The sequence below is a fragment of the Varanus komodoensis genome, unplaced genomic scaffold (genome assembly GCF_004798865.1).
Source record: "Varanus komodoensis strain SLA01 unplaced genomic scaffold, ASM479886v1 scaffold414, whole genome shotgun sequence".
In the NCBI taxonomy this organism is placed as follows: Eukaryota; Metazoa; Chordata; class Lepidosauria; order Squamata; family Varanidae; genus Varanus; species Varanus komodoensis.
The window spans coordinates 1,265-18,435 of record NW_025335961.1 but is presented as its reverse complement, the minus strand read 5'-3'; the positions used below and the strand labels follow the sequence as shown (position 1 = coordinate 18,435).

At 52.4% G+C, this 17,171-nt stretch overlaps 1 protein-coding gene across 1 annotated transcript in view; it reads left to right on the top strand.

Annotated features, from left to right (window-relative positions):
• Positions 1-12,291, top strand: part of LOC123029926 (H-2 class I histocompatibility antigen, Q9 alpha chain-like) — a 30,178-nt gene extending 17,887 nt beyond the window's left edge. The window contains 4 exon segments of the mRNA XM_044443364.1: positions 6,892-6,972; positions 7,740-7,778; positions 10,324-10,362; positions 10,938-12,291. Coding sequence (XP_044299299.1) covers positions 6,892-6,972; positions 7,740-7,778; positions 10,324-10,362; positions 10,938-10,957 — 179 coding nt within the window. The 3' untranslated portion in view covers positions 10,958-12,291.
• The last annotated feature ends 4,880 nt before the right edge of the window (positions 12,292-17,171 follow it).

Below are 17,171 nucleotides of genomic sequence, written 5' to 3'. Positions count from 1 at the left end.
CCCTGCAGGGGCTGCCTCGGCAGTGTGGCTCTTCCTGCTGGCTGGGCATTTCTCAGCTCCTGCATCTCGCAAGGTCCTGCCTTGGTTTGGTTCCGCCTTGTGCTGCTCCAGTACTGCTCTGCTCACTTCGCCACCCTGCAACCTGCCTGGGTCACCCATCTCCTGGCCCACCCCCACTCTGACCAGCTCCCTGCCACGTTTGCCTTCCCCATTCTGGAGCTTTGGCCTGGTCATGAGCATGCCCTCGTCCGCCTCCGACACGCAGCCCTGGTCCCCGACGTCAGCCGTTCTTGACTGCGACTCTGTCCCCTTTCCAGCGAATGGCCGTGGGGCGAGGTGGGCGACAGTGCACATGGCGGGTCCAGGTGGGCATGGCGGGCCGAGTCCAGCACCGTCTTGGTCCAGGCCAGAGCGACAGGCAGGGGGAGAAGCAGGTGGGGATGGTGGGGAAGGGGAGCCAATCTGGGGCCTTGCCCGGGGGCCCTGCTGGGTTGGCTCTCAGGGTCGCCCAGCCGTGCCCCCCACCCGACCGCAGCACAGAGCACGGTGTCACAATGGCGTGTCCTTCGTAGTGCAGCAGTGGACCTCGTGGCCACGTCAAGCCACGAGGGGCAGGTGGGAGGCTTTGGTCAGAGGCAGTTGGTGGTTCCTCTGGCGGGGGGGGGGGGGTTGTGTTGCAGGACCGTTTTGCGCTCCTGGGACAGCCGCTCCACCACCCACCTCCTCACTGAGCTCAGTGGGACCTGCACTGAGGCCAGTGGGCCGAGGGCTGCGGCCAATTGAAGGAATCTCAGAGCCCGCACACAATCTGAGTTCGAAGAAAGAATTCTGAGCACTGAAGAATAATTGGTATTAAGAACAGAACAGCTGAAAGAGATGGTCATCATGCAATTTATTTTCATGTCGCTTATGTTTGTGGGAGAGGCAGCTCAGTTCTGGTTTGGGGACATGTGGGGGGCACCTGGCAGCGGATGAGTCTGCTGGGAGCTCAAGGGAGCCATCTTAGGTGGGGGCAGCCTGAATTCTGCATCTGCTCAGGGGGTCCATTTTGAAGTAGGACAAAACTTCAGGTCCTGGACAATAAAGGGATTATGTGCATTTCCTACTTCCAAGGAGGAGATCTTTTTTTAGCTATGCAAAAGGCCGCCTCCCTTTCTTCAGGATTCCCCAGGGACCTGTGGGAAGGAAGACCCCAAGGTTTTGCCTTTTCTACCCCAGCCTGCAGGGACCTTCTTGGAGGAGAACTGGGGTGCCTGCCATTGATGCCTTTCCTGGAAGCTCCCCCCACATGCATCCCCCCCACAGGAACCATTTTGGTTTTTCTTTTCCTAGAGTGGGGAAGGAGGAACCAGCAGGATCTCTGGGTCAGGTTTGCCTCAGTGAAAATAACCTGAGTAGCTTGGCATGATCTGACTGGGAGGGGGAGATGGGAGCTGCCCTCTTGCCCTTGTGGGTCGTGGGGCAGAGCCTGCGAGTGCCTGACAGGAAAATCCTGAGGGGGGGGCCACAGCAGGGGGCAGGGGGTGGGCGAGGGGGTGCGAGGACGGGCTCCATTTTGCAGGTGCAGCAGTCAGTGGGGCAGAAGGGGGTCATTCAATGCTTTGGTGTCCCTCCAGCTCCCCTGAGGCGGAAATGTCTGCCTGGGCCCCCCTGTGGGGCGTGACACGTGGCTGTGGGGGCATGATGGAAGTCATGGGGGCAGAGTCCGTGGGGTTCTGGGGGCTTGGAGGAGGAGGAAGGGCCATCTGGGTCAAGGAGGGGGAGGGAAGTGAGGACAGGCCTTTGGGTGCCTCAGGATTTTCGGATCAGTCACAGCTTCAGTGCTCGGGGGGCAGCAGGAGGCATGTGGGGCGGGGGCAGCCCAGTGTCCAATGTGGGGTCTCACACCCTCACCCAGGCACAGTCTCCACCTCCCCTGTGGGGGAAATAAGTGTAATAATTTTTACGTCCCGCCTGTTCCCAGAGAGTGGGACTCCGCCTGGGCTTCACTTGCGGCCCGTGGGGCTCCCCGCCTGACTCGCCTCCTCTTCCAGGGCTCCACACCCTGCAGTGGATGTACGGCTGTGAGCTGAGTGGGGATGGGAGCAAAGGAGGGTATATGCAGTTCGGCTACGACGGGAGCGACTACCTCAGCCTGGACAAGGAGCATCTCAGGTGGACGGCGGCCGATGCCAAAGCCCAGCTCACCAAGCGGAAGTGGGAGGCTGAACCCGCCGAGGGTCAGAGATGGAAGGCCTACCTGGAGGAGACCTGCATTGAGTGGCTGCGGAGATACCTGGAGTACGGCAAGGAGACCCTGCAGCAGAGGAGAGGTGTGTGGGGGGGACGGAGGTGTCTTGGGGGGCAGTTCTTCTCCCCTCCCCTGGTTCCTCATTGGACAGAAGAGCAGGAAGGGGGCAGGAGCATACCACTTCAGCCCGTACTGGGGGGAGTGGGAGTGCCGCTTCTCCCCCCTTTTAATTTTTTTAAAATACAGAAAAGAAAATAAATACAAAGGCAAACATCATAATATTAATAATATGACACAAAACAACCAACTAATGAATAAAAAAAGAAATACAACAGTGCCCCCACCACCCAGGAGACCAATAGTACCTCTATTTTACTTCACATTAATTATAGCAATAATTTAATTTATTTATTTATTTATTTGGAGTGCTTGTATGCCACCCCATTTGCAAGAGCCTTGGGGCAGCTTCCAACAAATAAATAACAATATACAGAAATATACAGAAATTGGAAACATCCTGGGAGAACATAAAAGCAATAAATCATTTAACAATCCATTAAAATAACATTTAAATAAAAAGATCTTGACCTGGCGCCAAAAATCCAATACTGACTGCGCCTGGCGGACCTCTCTGGGGAGCGCATTCCACAGATGGGGCGCCACCGCCGAGAAGGCCCTCCTCCGGGCACTCACCCACCTAAGTTCCTTCACGGAGGGCTCCCGGAGAAGGGCCTCTGCCGCCGATCTTAGAGGGCGGGAGGGCACGTATGGACGCAGGCGCTCCTTCAGATCCCCAGGTCCCAATAATATATAGTACAATTATGTCCATATCCCCTCCAAAAATTCACATAATCTTGATTAGGCTTACAACCTTTACCTTCTATCAATACTTTTACAAAATCTTTCCAAATTTCATTATATTTATTTGCTTTTATTAACCCTTCTTGATTTTTTATTTCTGTTGTCAGTTTGTCATTAATTATCATATTCCATATTTCATTATACCATTCATGCCTTTGCATAACCCAGTTCTGTTTCCAACATTTAACTATCACTAATCTAGCTGCCATTATTAAACTTAGGATCAGTTCTTAATTTCATTTATATCTTGTTTTTCAAACAACAGCAATAACACAACTCTCGGTGACATTTCTAAATCTGTGTCTAATATTTCTCTAATTTCATTAAATACTATAATCCATATATTTTGTATATTATCACAATCCCACCACATATGTTTATAAGTTCCAATCCCTTTCCCTTATCTCCAACATATATTATTTATCATCAATTTGATTTAACTTAACTGGTGATAAATATCATCTCCATATCACTTTATATCCATGTTCTTTAATTCTTATATACTCTTCTATTCCAAATATTCTTCCAATCCTTGTCTTCACCTACGTCCATTGGCCAAATTGATTTTAAACTTTTTGTCTGATCCCTAACTCTATTAATATCCTATAGATGTTGGCAATTCTTCCTTTACTTGTATATTCTTCCTCAACCTCGTATTCTTTCATAATCATTTCAAATGTTGTTAATTGTCTTTTTTCCTCTTTGAATTTATCCTCCATTTGTATCCATTTTTCTAATTGAATTAGATTTAACCAGTTTAATTTGGCCTCTGTCAATATAGTCCTTAATTGTGCTATAATTTTTATCTTATTTTTCCAGTCTTCCCATTTGTATATATGATTATTTTTAATTTATTAATCCAGTCCTTTGATTCTATTTTTGGAAATTTCTCCATTTCAACCACTGCTGTTAACGGAGAAATTCCTGGGATTAACTGTTGTCTCCATTTTTCCCATACTTCCATTGTACTTTTTTAAAGAGGGATTTTGTATTCTCTTAATAATCTTTTTAATATCCTTTTTAAACCAGTGTATCTCTAAGTGATCACCTATTTCCCTTAATTCTTTTAATTCAATATCACTCCATATTAGTTCTTTGCTTTGGGCTATAATTTCTGGAACTATCGTTAATTGGGTTGCAACCCAATACTTTTAACATCTGGAATACCCAGCCCTCCTTTTTTTGTGATTCATACCATAGTACTTTACTTATTCTTGCTCTCTTCCCTCCATTACAATAAACCTCCAATAATTTCTGCATTTCCTTTAATTGTTGATGATGAAACCTGATTGGAATAGTCCAAGACAAGAAATTGATCTTTGGCAGAATTTTCATTTGTGTTACTGCTATTCTTCCCAAACATAATTTCACCTTTTCATACTTTCCTATTATATCTTTTATATCCTTCTTTAACGTTTCATAATTTTTCTTCTTTAATTCTTGACTATCTTTTGGGATATCAATTCCTAACTTGCTAGTATTGTCTACCAATTTAATTTATATTTTTCCTTTAATATATCTAATTCTTCACTATTAGGATTATATAACATCATTTCAAATTTTTCCCAATTTACTTGCACCCCACTATATTTCCCAAATTCCTTTAAGTGTGAATATATTCTCTCTATAGTATTTATTGGATCTTGAAATGTCAACAATGTTCCATCTGCTCCGCTTTTGAATGCCTCCCCCAGATTTTCGCTTTCTCCATCCAGAGGTGTGGGGCTCCTCCGCACACACAGGGTCCAGAAGTGCAGAGGCCGCTCCTTCCCTCCAGGGACCCTCTGCCCCCCTCTGCCCCCCAGTGGTTGGGCAGGGCCATTGCAGGAGGGCGACCATGGGGCAGGTGCTGGGCATGTGTGGGGAGCCCCTCCCTGAACTGGTCAAACCAAATCCTCCCCCCTTTGGGACAGCCGGACCTCAACTAATTTCTCGGCTCAAATAACCCCCTTCCCCCGACTGTCCTGCATGCTTGGGAACTGGGCCCTTTCCTGCCCTCCAAGTAATTCCAGACACATCTGCCCTTTTGCACCACACGCCCCCCAAGGGGGGAAGAGAAATGGGGCAGGCGGGCTAAGGAATCCCCAAGCTGGGAGGAGCAGAAAAGCGTTTTCCACCAGTTCCTTCCTCGAAGCAAGAGAGGAAGTTTCTGCAAGTTAGTGATCCCTGCCAGCTCATTAAAAAGTTAACACTCCTGCTGAGTACATCTGAGCATGTGCAGAGTTTATTTACCATTTTGGAGGGACAACTGGGAAAGATGACTAAACGTAGAATGCTTTGGAACAACTGCCTCCTACAAAACGTACAGAAATCATTGGGCACATCGTGTTTTTTGGCTCTGACTTGCTGGCAGGCTCGTTGGCGGTGCTGAGATCACTTCTCCAGGAATCTCTGGCCAGGCGAGGCAGAGCAGCCATGCTAAAAGGGACATTTCAGCAGCATGGAACCTGAAAGCTCGTCTGAGGCACCAGGGCTGCGGTCCCGGCCCTCCCTCTGGGGAGCCAGCGTGCTGCTCCCGCCCGTCGATCGAGAGGGGGGGCCGGGCGGCTTCAGCCCCAGCGCGTGCAGGGTAGTTCCCGAAGCCCAAAGCAGGAATGGCTCCAGGCAGGGATTTGCCCTCACGCCCCAGCCTGCACATGCTCTGAATGTGTAAAATTAAAAAGTACGAGTGCCTGGGAAGCCCTTTCTTTAGAAGTTTCATTTCCTGGGCGTCCTGAAAGTGGGGAGCCCATCTCAGGAGAGTGTTGGGAGGGCCTGGATGGCCCCAGGGAATCCTGACCTGCTACACAGAGGCGGCCCATCCTGCCCGTCACTGGAGAGGTTCTGCCAGTGGTGGTAACTCCGAGTTTGCCCACTTTGCAGAGCCCCCTGTGGTGAAGGTGACTCGCCACGAGTCACCCATGGAGGACACGGAAACCCTCGTCTGCCGGGCCCACGGTTTCTACCCCAAGGAGATTGACGCTACCTGGACAAAAGATGGGCAGAGCTGGGAACACGAGACCTTCCGTAGACGTGTGGCCCCCAATCCTGACGGGACTTACTATGTCTGGCTCTGCATTGACATCGACCCCGAGGAGCGGGGCCGCTACCGGTGCCGTGTGGACCATGCTGGCCTGTCGCAGCCTCTGGTCTTGGCCTGGGAGGGGCCTGTGGGTGAGAGACGGCTGGGGGGGGGAGAAGGGGCAGGTTGGGCGCTGGAAGTTGTGTTTCCCCTGAGAGAGATGGGAGAATCCAAAAGGAGCCCCATGTGTGGTTTGGGGTGCAAAGCAAGGGATTGAAGTTAATGGGGAGGGAGGGTGTGATTCTTGGCAGGACAGCTGGAAGATTAGTCCCGGGAAGGAGCTGCTCTGTCTCTGGCTGAAGTCACGGCAAGGATGGGGCCAGTTCAGCCCTCGGATGCCCAAAGTTGGACCGTTGCAGGTGGCCGTGCGATGCCTTCTTTAATACAAGCCATGCAGGACTGAATAGCTAGACAAGTCTTGGGGGGGTAATATGTGGCCTGGGGGGACGTGGCCTTGCATGGTGCTGCTGCTGCCGCCGCCCCTGCACTGCGGAAACTTGGCAGAGTTGTGGCCAAAACGTGGGCAGTTTGCCACTGAAAGGAGGCAGCAAGCAGCTCAGAGCTTCTGAATGTCCGCTTTCCTCTCTGCAGGGGTTTGCTGCCGAATTTGGAACGCAAACCGCCATTGTGCTGTTCCTGGGGGGCGAGTGCTGCAGCGGGAGGGGGGCACGCAGGGTCTCTGCGTTCGGCTGGGACGGCTGCCGCTGCCCCAGACTGACGTGCGTTTGTCCCCTTTCAGGGAACGTGTGGATCATTGTAGGAGTCGTCGCAGGGGCTCTGGTTCTCCTGCTTGTTGTGGCCATCATCATCATCGTCATGAGTAAGTAAGCTGGGGCTGCCTTTGCTGGGCTGCATGTGGACATGCGTCACTCTGTTGGTGGCCCTCACTAAGAAACGGTGGATCGTGGCCCCTCCATGAGGGAGGCAGCCCCAAAAGGCGCCTCCCTGAAAGTAGCTTTAGGAGCAGGAGCAGGGAAAGACCTGAAGGAAGGCCGTGGGTCGCTGCCCCCTGCGCGGGAACGGCCTCCCGGTGTCCACCCATGTTGGAGAGGGAACCCCCAGGACAGCAGCGGCACCCCAAAGTCCACCAGCCACCACAGAGCACCCTGAATCAGGCTCCTTATTTTCTCACCTGGGGTAGTTGCCTGATAGTGATCCTGTGAAGGTACATTTAACTTTAGTGAGGTCTTGGGGATGCTTCTGAAGTTTAACAGCCTTTATATCTTTTTTACTACAATTTTAAGGGGCCCATTTCTTGCCTTGTGGGCTCTGGTTGTCCCTCTTCCACACTTCCAGGCAGCCCTTAGCATAACATTGCAAGTTCTCTGCATATTTGTTTTAGAAAAATCAGATTTAGAAAAATCAGTCTCCTGTATGTGGATCGATCGATCGATCTATATATAAAATTTGTATGCCGTCCCAATTACTAATGTCTCTTGCCTCAAATTGCTCCCGAAGTTGGTCAGGAGGGGACTTAGGAAGGATATGACTGGGGCCCTCTATGTTCCAAAAGGCTTGGATCATTGGGAAAGGCAGCGTTTCTCCAGGGTCTCTTCCAGCTCTAATTGTCGGATTCTTTCTTTGCAGAAAAACAACAAGCCGATAAAGGCTACAAGCCACAAAAATGTGAGTATTGTCTCTTGCCCTGAAGGTTCAAAATGCCCATTGAATAGAAATGTTAGATTCCCTGGAGAGAGAAAACGGAGGTGCCAGGCGTGTGCTTTTCCAGGCATCGCGGCTGCTTCCACACTCGGCCTTCCCCAGAACCCCTGTGCTCCAACGGATTCTGCATTTCAATCCTCCCGCACTTTCCCGGTGCTGCTGCCATTGGTATTACCTTCCCCTGCAGGACGTCCCTCTCGAGGGGGCAGCAGCGTGAGCCTGAGAGGCAGAGGCGCCCCCTGGACTCTCTTGCGTGTGTTTTGAGGGGTGCGGCTTTGGCCGGAGTTTCGTTTCAGCAGGCGGACCTGTCCCGGCTCTGCCTTCAGTCGCTGGGACCATTGGGTGGGGGGACCAGAATCACAACATCCTTCCCTGAAATAGGAAGCAGTCCTGGAAGCAGTGTTAAAATGCTCTAGTGGATGAAATGTTGGGGGGGGAAACAGAATGAAATACAGCCTGAATGAGGGAATGCTAAAGCACAGCTACTGTCGTGAGTTGGCTCCTTCCCTCTTTCCTTCTGGTAATCAAACTGAAGACACTCCTTTCAAGGGCAGGTATGTCCTGAAACCTCACAGATGCCAGAGCAGTGTTGATTCCTAAGAACCTTCAAAATTTTACGGGTCTGACTGAATTAAAGCAATTCCTTCCTTCAGCCTCCTGTCAATGGTGAGGGGGAAGCATCTGCCCCTGTGGAGAGCTGGATCCAACGGGAAACCTCCCCTTGGCCTCTCCCTTTTGGGGAAGCTTCTGCCTCCACCGTCAGTGTGGCTGTCACTGCTTGAGGGCAAGATGGCGCGAATGGCAAAGGCCCTCTTCCTGGACAGTCGGTTTCTCCCTTCGTCTCCCAGCTCGGTCAGGGACCAGTTCCCACCTCTGCCCCCCTTCCCATCCTGAAACCTCTTCCGCCCCTTCCCAAGCAGGCTGGTGCACACGCTCAGCCTGGGGAAATTCACTGGGCAACCCGGACCCCTGGAAGTCCTGCCCCCTCCCCTCGCTCCGCCGCCTTCTCCTCGGAATCAGACGATTCCCCTGAATGATCGGCGGTGAGCAAGTGACGGCCTCACTCGCTGCAGCAGCAGCACGGAATGAAATGCTTTCCAGTGCCTGCCATGGTGGAGGCATGTCTTTCCCCAGAATGAAGCACTTCCAGTCTGTGGGCGAATATAATCAGGGCACTTCCTTGCTATCGGAACAGACACGGAGCAGAGGAATTTGCGAGCCTTGACACGGTGAAGGTGTCAGGATTGTGACTGCTGAATGTGCACAGTGGGCAGCTTCACACCACACAACAAGCCTCGGGGGGTAAAATGGGCCCCTATACCTATTTTGGTCTCTTTGTGTATGGAGAGATCTGAGCACAGTTGCTCGTGCAAAGAATGAACTGCAACAGGGGCAAGATGGCAGCCGCACCAAGGCGCTGCTGGGCCCCTTGGAGGGGCATCTGGAGCTGCTCCAGTGAGTGGGGATTGCACAAGCTCACTGGACAACCAACTTTTGCTATCCCTGCCCCAACACACACACACACACAGATGGGGGAAATGCTGCAGCTTCGGTGACCCCATAGTGCCTTTGCCGGGAGCTGATCTTGGCAGAGGGCAGCAGGCATTGCCTCCTGTTTCATTTGGAGATCAGCTGGATGGGAAGATCTTGCAGGAAAATATATGGAGATGGGGGTCTGGAGCGACTGCATGAAGCGACCGAGAGAAATGCTGCAGGTGATCATGAGGAGGTGGCACTTGCCCAGTGGGAGAGCTGAAAGATGGGCTTCCAAGCCACAGAGTGAGTGAGTGGGGCTCAGAGGGTGCTGTGCACGAAGTAACAGCTCCCAAAATTGAGCAGCAGCTTCCAGACACATCAGGCCTGTCCACCCCTCATGACTTTTGGGAAGGCTGATGGGCCATGAGGGGAAAGCCTTGGACGCAAAGGCCTTTCGCAGCCCTTCAGGCCACGTCCAGGAGGACGCAAGAGGAGCCCTGCCGGATCAGGCCAGTGGTCCATCCCGCCCAGCCTCAGTCAGCCAATCGCCTGCCGGATCCCACAAGCAGGGCGGGAGGGTGACAGCACCCTCCCACCCATGTTCCCCGGCCACTGGGGTGCAGAGGAACATGGTTCCTGTCATCAGGACTAGCAGCCATGGAGACCTCCTCCTTCCGTCCCCTTGAAATCTGTCCAAATCATGTCCCCTCTCATGGAGGGGAATTCCCTGGCTCAGCCAAGCGCTGTGTGACGGAGTCCCTCACTCGGTCCGTCCTGCACCTCCCAGAAATCCGCTTCAAGGGGTCACCGCTTTGGTTCTCGTACCAGGGCACGTAATTCATCCTGGGCTGCTGTTTGCAGTGAATTGAGTTGCAGCAATTCGGACTGAAGCATGTGTCCCAATTTGAAGCGATGAGAAGAAAAGCTGCATGTGTGAATGGGGTGGGGGGCAGGGGAGGAAAGGGATTTGTGGGGTGGAAGGCCCCACTGCAAAACCCATGACAGCAAATCTCTTCCTTTGCTCCTTTTGCAGCACCCAGTGAGTCTTCGGAGGGCTCCGAGAAGAGTAAGGGTGCGTATGATGTGGGGAAAGGGGTTTGGACGTTCACCCCAAAGGCAGGAGATCTTCCAACAGGGAATGTGCCCAGATTTTGAAGGGCTTCCTCTTTCCCATGGCCCCACCTGGGGCTTTCCCAGACTCGCAGCCTGTGGGGCACATGTGAGTTTTGCCACCCATTTGCTCAGCACAACTGCGGTTTAATTTGGAAGGACCGGGATCGGTTCTTCCTCTGTCACCCTGAAGGACAAGGGTTGCCTGGGGTCCGTACAGGAGTCACATTTGGGGTACAGGGTGGGATTTTTCCCTTCACATCTTCTCACAAGCCTGCAGCTTGGCTCACTCGCTGCTTTCACAAGCATGCAGTTTGGCTCGCTTGCTTGATCCCTGATGCAAGCACCTTGTGGAGGCGCTCCTGCTCCCTCCTCCTAGTGCACAATTTGCCTGATACTTCAGGGCGGATGGCCTCATCCTTGTGGCTGGGCTAGAAGGCCTTTGGTCCCCTCCAGGCCTGTGGTTTTAATCCCTCCCCCAGTGGAGGGACCCATCGCAATGACTGAACCGCCACCCCTCTGTTGCTTTTCCTGCAGCACTGCTGGACAAGGCGTAAGAGCCCGGCCCAGTTTGCTCTACGCGAAGACCTCCTGCTGGCCCTGGTTTCTTACGGGGCCTTGTCCTGCCTGTCGCCCAGCAACTCTGTCTCCAACTCTGGCCTGGAATTGGGAAGGCCCGTTGTGTCTGTTGAGTTTGGCTTATTAGAATTTCCCATCCAGATTGTGCTTATTGATCTGAAATGTGCCAATCGTGTGCAGTGGAAGTGAGAACCACTGAATAAATTGAGATACTTAGTTCTGTTGCATTCCTTCCGGCAGCACCTTCCCTGTGGAACACTTTCCCAGGGGAAGTTAAACTGGCGGCTGCTTTCCAGTTTTTGGAAAAATATAAGTTTTGTCTTGTTCTGGGTGCCATTTCACTGCTTCCAATTCCTGGGGTTCCCTGTGGGGCATTTCAGGGATGGGGGGGGGCATTGAAATTCCCCATCCATCTGGGAGACTGCAAGCTCAGGAGGGGGATACCCTCTTTTAATCAATGATTCTGGCTATGCTTAGTTGCTGCTGCTTTGGTGGAGTTTATCATATGCATAAAGTTCCGGCTGGAACAGTCTCGAATATTTACTGAGGCAAATGTTCTTTTACTGAGGAAAATGTTCTGGATGGTAATGCAATCAGCACAAATAATGCCTTTTTTTCAATTCTATCAAGTTAAATATTAAGATGTCTTTTCCTCGCTTTGATTTTGTTTTTTTGCAAAGTTAGGGTTAAGGTTATGTAAAAGAAAAAAATGTTTCTCTTTTACATTTTTCTTTTTTCTGTATTCTGTTTCTTTTATGAAAAAATAAGAATTATTTCTTCTTTAAAAAGATTATAATTAAAACTTACTTGGCAGGAGGAGATAAGTCGGATGGGGATTTTTGTCTCACTCTGCACATGCTCAGCAGAAAACCCCGCAGCATCTCTCCTTGTGAGGTTGTGACAGTCCCCTCAAAAAAGAATTGGGCGGAGGGGGTTGGGAGGGGCAGTGTGGGTCCACTGGCTGCCCGGCCAGCTGGACGGGCTCTGGGGCTGTCGGCACCTCTGGGGGGGGGGGGGGGGACCTTTTGTTGAGGACGCGGCTGGTGACATGATGGCTGGTCCGAGGGAGCTAAAGACGGGCGGGAGAGGAAGGTCCCAGCCCAGGAGGAAGACTCCAGTGAAGTCAGAGAGTAGGGGGAGAGTGAGGCCAGGAAGTGGGGGAGAGAAGGAAGCTGCCTGGATATTTTCCAATGTTCTTATTTCAAGAGGGGTTTTTTTTGCCGGGGGGTAAAGAGCTTAATGAATGCTTCGACAGCAATCTAATTTTTATGTGTATTTTACTGGTATTTAGTAAATCAAAATGCTTTAAAAATGTGTTTGTGTTCTCTCCGAAAACACCACAAATATTCCTTGAAATATTTAAGGAAAAGTAGTGAAATCAACCAAAAGCACAATCCTTGGTAAATTTGGACTGAATCGACTGGGACATACTGGGAATTGTAGGCCTTTTTCTGTTTCCTTACAGTATAAATTTAAGGAGGGAAAGTCACTGAATCTGTTGACATGCTGGTGAATCTTAGCAACTGAGTAACGGCCTGGTGTGCTGACAGGAACTCCATTTCGAACACAGAAATGTCCCAATTACCATCTTTTCCCGTCTATAAGACGCCCCCATGTATAGGATGCCCCCACTTTTTCTGTCGATCTCCAGTGAGCAAGCTGCTGCCGTGCGCGCACGTCACTTTGCCCCCCCCCGCACGTGCCCCCCATGTATAAGACGTGCCTCCATTTTTAGCTAAATATTTTAAAGAAAAAGTAGCGTTTTATACATGGAAAAATATGGTACCTCGGCCTGTATTTGCAGTTGGCATCCATTCAAGTCTTCCCAATCACGTTATCAAATAGAGCAACAGAAAAATAAAGCCATAAAACCCCAAATATTTTTGTGTGGAAATTTTTCCACCCCACATCACTACCCCCATATCAGGGCTGGACTGGATGGACGCTGCTCTGCTCTGGCTGGGCTCTTCTCACAGGCCCACCTACCTGCTCCAGGCAGCCCCTTCCGGCTCCTGGGTCTCCTGGGCAAGTTTAGGAACTGATCTGGCACCACCCCAAAATGGCGCCCTGGTGGGGTGGCCAAGGACAAGCAAGCAACCTGCCCAGAGAACGAAGGAAAGGCAGAGGGGTGGTCTGAGCTCCCACCCACAAAATGGCTCCTTAGGACCTGCAGCTGGTAAGAAGATGTGTTATTCTTCTAAGAAAATGAAAACGGGGTGAGTCTGGGCTCCTTGGGAGCCACCAGGATGGGTGTCCTGGTGTGCCCCCAGCTGCCTGCCTCTGTGCTGGGGACAGTCTGCACAGAATGGCCCTTCCGCAGATGCACACCTCTTCTCCCTGCCAGCTGGATCTGTGGCGGAGACTGCCCCTTTCAGGCTGAAGTGCTGCGCCCTGGGAGAATATCTCAGCCGCAAGGGTGGCGTGGTGGCCCCTCTCCTCACACAGCAGCGGGAAACCTGGATTGGAAGGAAACGCCCTAAATCAACGCTGCCACACCTGCCTTGCCTTTCTGTTTTCTCCAGGGTAGGACTGTGGATAAGAAACGACACTGAGGCTCTTTTTGCTTGTGAGGTGTGACCTTTTTTTTTTAAAGTCAATCTCCTGCAGGAACATAGAACAAAATACTAACATTAGAAGAGACTGATAAGCCCCGGGGAGCCAACCTCTGCTCAATGCAGGACCTAAAGTTGGAACAACCTTCCCAGAAGGCCATCCAGCTGCCTCTTGGATGCCTCCTGTGCAGGAGAGCCCACCACCTCCCCAGGTCTTGGGTCCCATTGTGCTGCTCTGAACAGCCAGGAGATTATTCCTGATGTCCAGCCGGAATCTGGCTTCCTGTCACCGGAGCCTGTTATTCTGTGACCTGCACTCTGGGATGATCGAGTCTCTGGCTTTGTTTCCAGTCCCCGGATCCTTATTGCCCTCCTCTGAACCTTTCCCAGCTTCTCAGTGGCCTTCTTAAAGTGCAGTGTCCAGGACAGGACGCGGGACTTGAGATGAGGCAAGCCAGGGCTGAGTGGAGGGGAGCTCACAGTACTTGGAAGTGAACTTGCATCAATGCAGCCCAAACTTGCACTGCTTTTTTGCAGCCACATCCCATAGTTGATTCATATTCAGTTCCTGAGCTAGAAGAATCCCAGATCCTTCTCAGGGGTAGCCCTGTTGGGCCAAGAATCCCCCCTTTGATTTTTCCTAGGTGTAGAACATGGCACCTGTCCCTGCTAAATCTGTCCCTCTTGCTCTCAGCGCAGCATGCCTGATCAAAGCATCCATTTGTCCATGAATGGTCGGGATGTGAGAATGGGGTGGAATGGATGAATATTCTGAGAAATTCCCCAGGGACGTTGGTCAGTAGCCTTCTCTCTCTGAAATTGCCCCACTCGGAGCCCCCATTCATAAAAACATTTCTACTGTCTTGACTGCAAACTGTGACCAGGGCAGCGAGGGAGCGATCCGGCTTGGGCTAAGCTGCTTCCGGCACTCGGGGAGCAGAGTGGCCTCTCCTGCCCCGCAGACCCCTTTGGCCCTTTGTATAAATTCTGCCCTCTGCCCCAATCCCTTCCACATTGGAGTGTGTGTCTCTTCATAGAGAATCGAGACCAAACTTTGTTCTCAGCCTGGGCTCACAGCCCGCCGTTGCGTGATCTGCCCAGCAACCTGGAGCCATTTTAGTCCGGTTTCTGGATCCATTTCATTTTTAGATCCATCTCAGTCTGATTTTTGACCTGGTTTGGGAACAGAAACCATCTTGGCCTCCCTTTGCTGCCAGAAAGACCGGAGTGTGTTTCTCTTGGTTCTCCGGAACCCTTCGGCAGCTTTGGATACCACAGACTGTGCTGTCCTTCAGATAGGCTGGCCAAGGTGGGAGTGGGGGGCACTGCTCTGCGGTGGCTCTGCCCCTCCCTGGCTGGCTGACTCCCGACAGGGGCGCTGGGGGAATGCAGCTCTGCGCCATGGCAGTCCCGTCACGAGTGCTGCACGGCTCCATTTAATTCCCCACGCATTTCAAGATCTTCAGGATTTACATGAAACCACTGGGAGAGGTCCTCAGGAGGTTTGGGTGGAAGTGTCATCAGGATGCTGATGATACTCAACTCTACCCCTCCATGTTCTGTTGTGCGCCCAAAATGCAGAACAGGGGAAGGTTTTCTTTTAAAGGATGTATTCGTGTAAATCTTGAAGAACAGGGGAAGGTTTTCTTTTAAAGAATGTATTCTCGAGGGTAACTGGCTGCCAAGGGATCGTTCCAGATGGTGCACCTGAGTCAGCCCTTTCATTAGGTGATCATTAGAGGGCCACACTTTCCAAAAGGTTGCAGAAGCTAAACGTTACAGTGGCATGATCTTCCCCACTTGCCTGTGCTCCAAAGGAGTGGGGAGGACGGGCTGTTCATACGTGGAAGGGGTGGGGGACGGGGGTGTAGCTGTGGACTGCCCTTCGCTTGAGCTGCTGTGATCTGTCGAGGGACAACTGGCTCTCTCTGGACTGGGGCCTGGTCAGTGCCTGCTGCATTTCAAGGACGAATCAATTCATGCTGGTTTCCAGAAAAGAGGGTTTTCTCTGGCCTGGTTATGTGTCAGTGAGTGCAGGATTTAACCAATGAAAGATCTACCGATTCATCTGGACGTCACCTGGAACCCACCACACCGTCAAGAGGAAGCAAACCTTGAGAGAACGGACCCCGCTCAGATCTTCTGATACGAAGCATCGGCAAAGCAGCACCATGACCAGAGGAATAAGACTCAAGACACCTTCTTGGGTATCCAAGGGCAGCGGATGGTCCCGAGCCCAGAGGGCCCTTCTCCTGCAGGATGCGCCAAACCTCCGTGGGACGTCCCTGTGCCCCAGTTCCTTCTCGGCAGGGTCCTGTCAGCTGGAGGGCTGCCCTCAGTCTCACTGGGTTGCAGACCTGGATGGGGGGCAGCTACCCCAGGGCCCCCTTCTCCTGGGAGCCACTGCCCTCCTGCTGGGTGGCTGATTCAGTAGCTCCTGTGGGGGCTCAAGTGGGAGGACCTGCACCCAGCCAAGTAGACAGCTGGTTTTGCCTTTCCTGGACCAGCCCGGAAGTGGGGCCAGCCAGACCCCTTGGCAAACCCCTATCCCATTCCCCGGCTTGTGTGCTTAGCAAGCCATCTGTGGCAGGGAACACTTCGTCGTCTTCCTCTCACATGGTGCACAATGCTAGCACCCCCCCTCCCCAAATTGCATGGTTAACAAGTCAAGGAAGGGGATTCCACATTTCACCCGACGACATGATGCTGCTTCTCTGAATTCTAGGTTGACTCTGGGGACAAGGGTCCTGATGCCTTCCTGCTACTCCAAGCCTTTCCCTGAGCTTGGTTGCCTTTGCCCTGCATGGAGTGTGAACCCCCAAAGCTTTTTCTTTCTCATTCGGCAGAAATCCTATGCAGAAAGCAGCAACGCCAACCCCCTGCGGTTCCAGCTCTCTGCTGCATGTGTGGGTCGAGATGGGCTGGCCCTCGCCCCGGGTGGCGTGTGTGTTGCCTGCTCCACAGAGCCTTCCAGAGAGGCAGGTGTGCGGCACTCCCACAGGCGACCCCCACCTCCTTCTGGGCCAGTGCACCCCAAAAGGGCTCCCCTTTCCATGGCCCATGTGCCCCAGGTCAGGCTGCCGAGTCACAGGAAAGGCCTCTCACAACCCTGGCAGCCCCCACAGCTGACGGCCAGCTCGGTCCTCTTTCCCTGCCCGAGTGGTGACCGGCCTCGTTTAGAAATGCTGCCCCTCCAAGACGCAGATTCCCCCAAAGGAACGCGCCCCACACACCCCTCTTGGCACACGGCGAGCAAGACTAATCCTTTGCTGGAGCCTTTAGCACAGAGTAAAGGCACAGATTCAAAGGCTGAAGCTGATGTAGGGACTGAGCTTCGCCTGCCATGCACTGCGCAGAGGGGCCCCTCCCTTTCCGGGGCAGAGGGCCATGGAAGCGGCCCAAGGGGAGCGCAGCTCGTCCCCTCGCATCCACTTGTGAGGACTTCTCACCTATCCGGACAGACTGGGGGAAAGCCTGGCGCAGTGGTGACGAGCGCGGGGCTGGGACTCGGGCGACCCGGGTTCTAGTCCCCGCCCAGCCATGGAGCCACTCCCAGCCTCTCTGCCCAGCCTACCTTGCAGGGTTGCTGTTGTGGGGATAAGATTGAGAGCAGCAGGAGGAGAATAATGTAAGCTGCTTT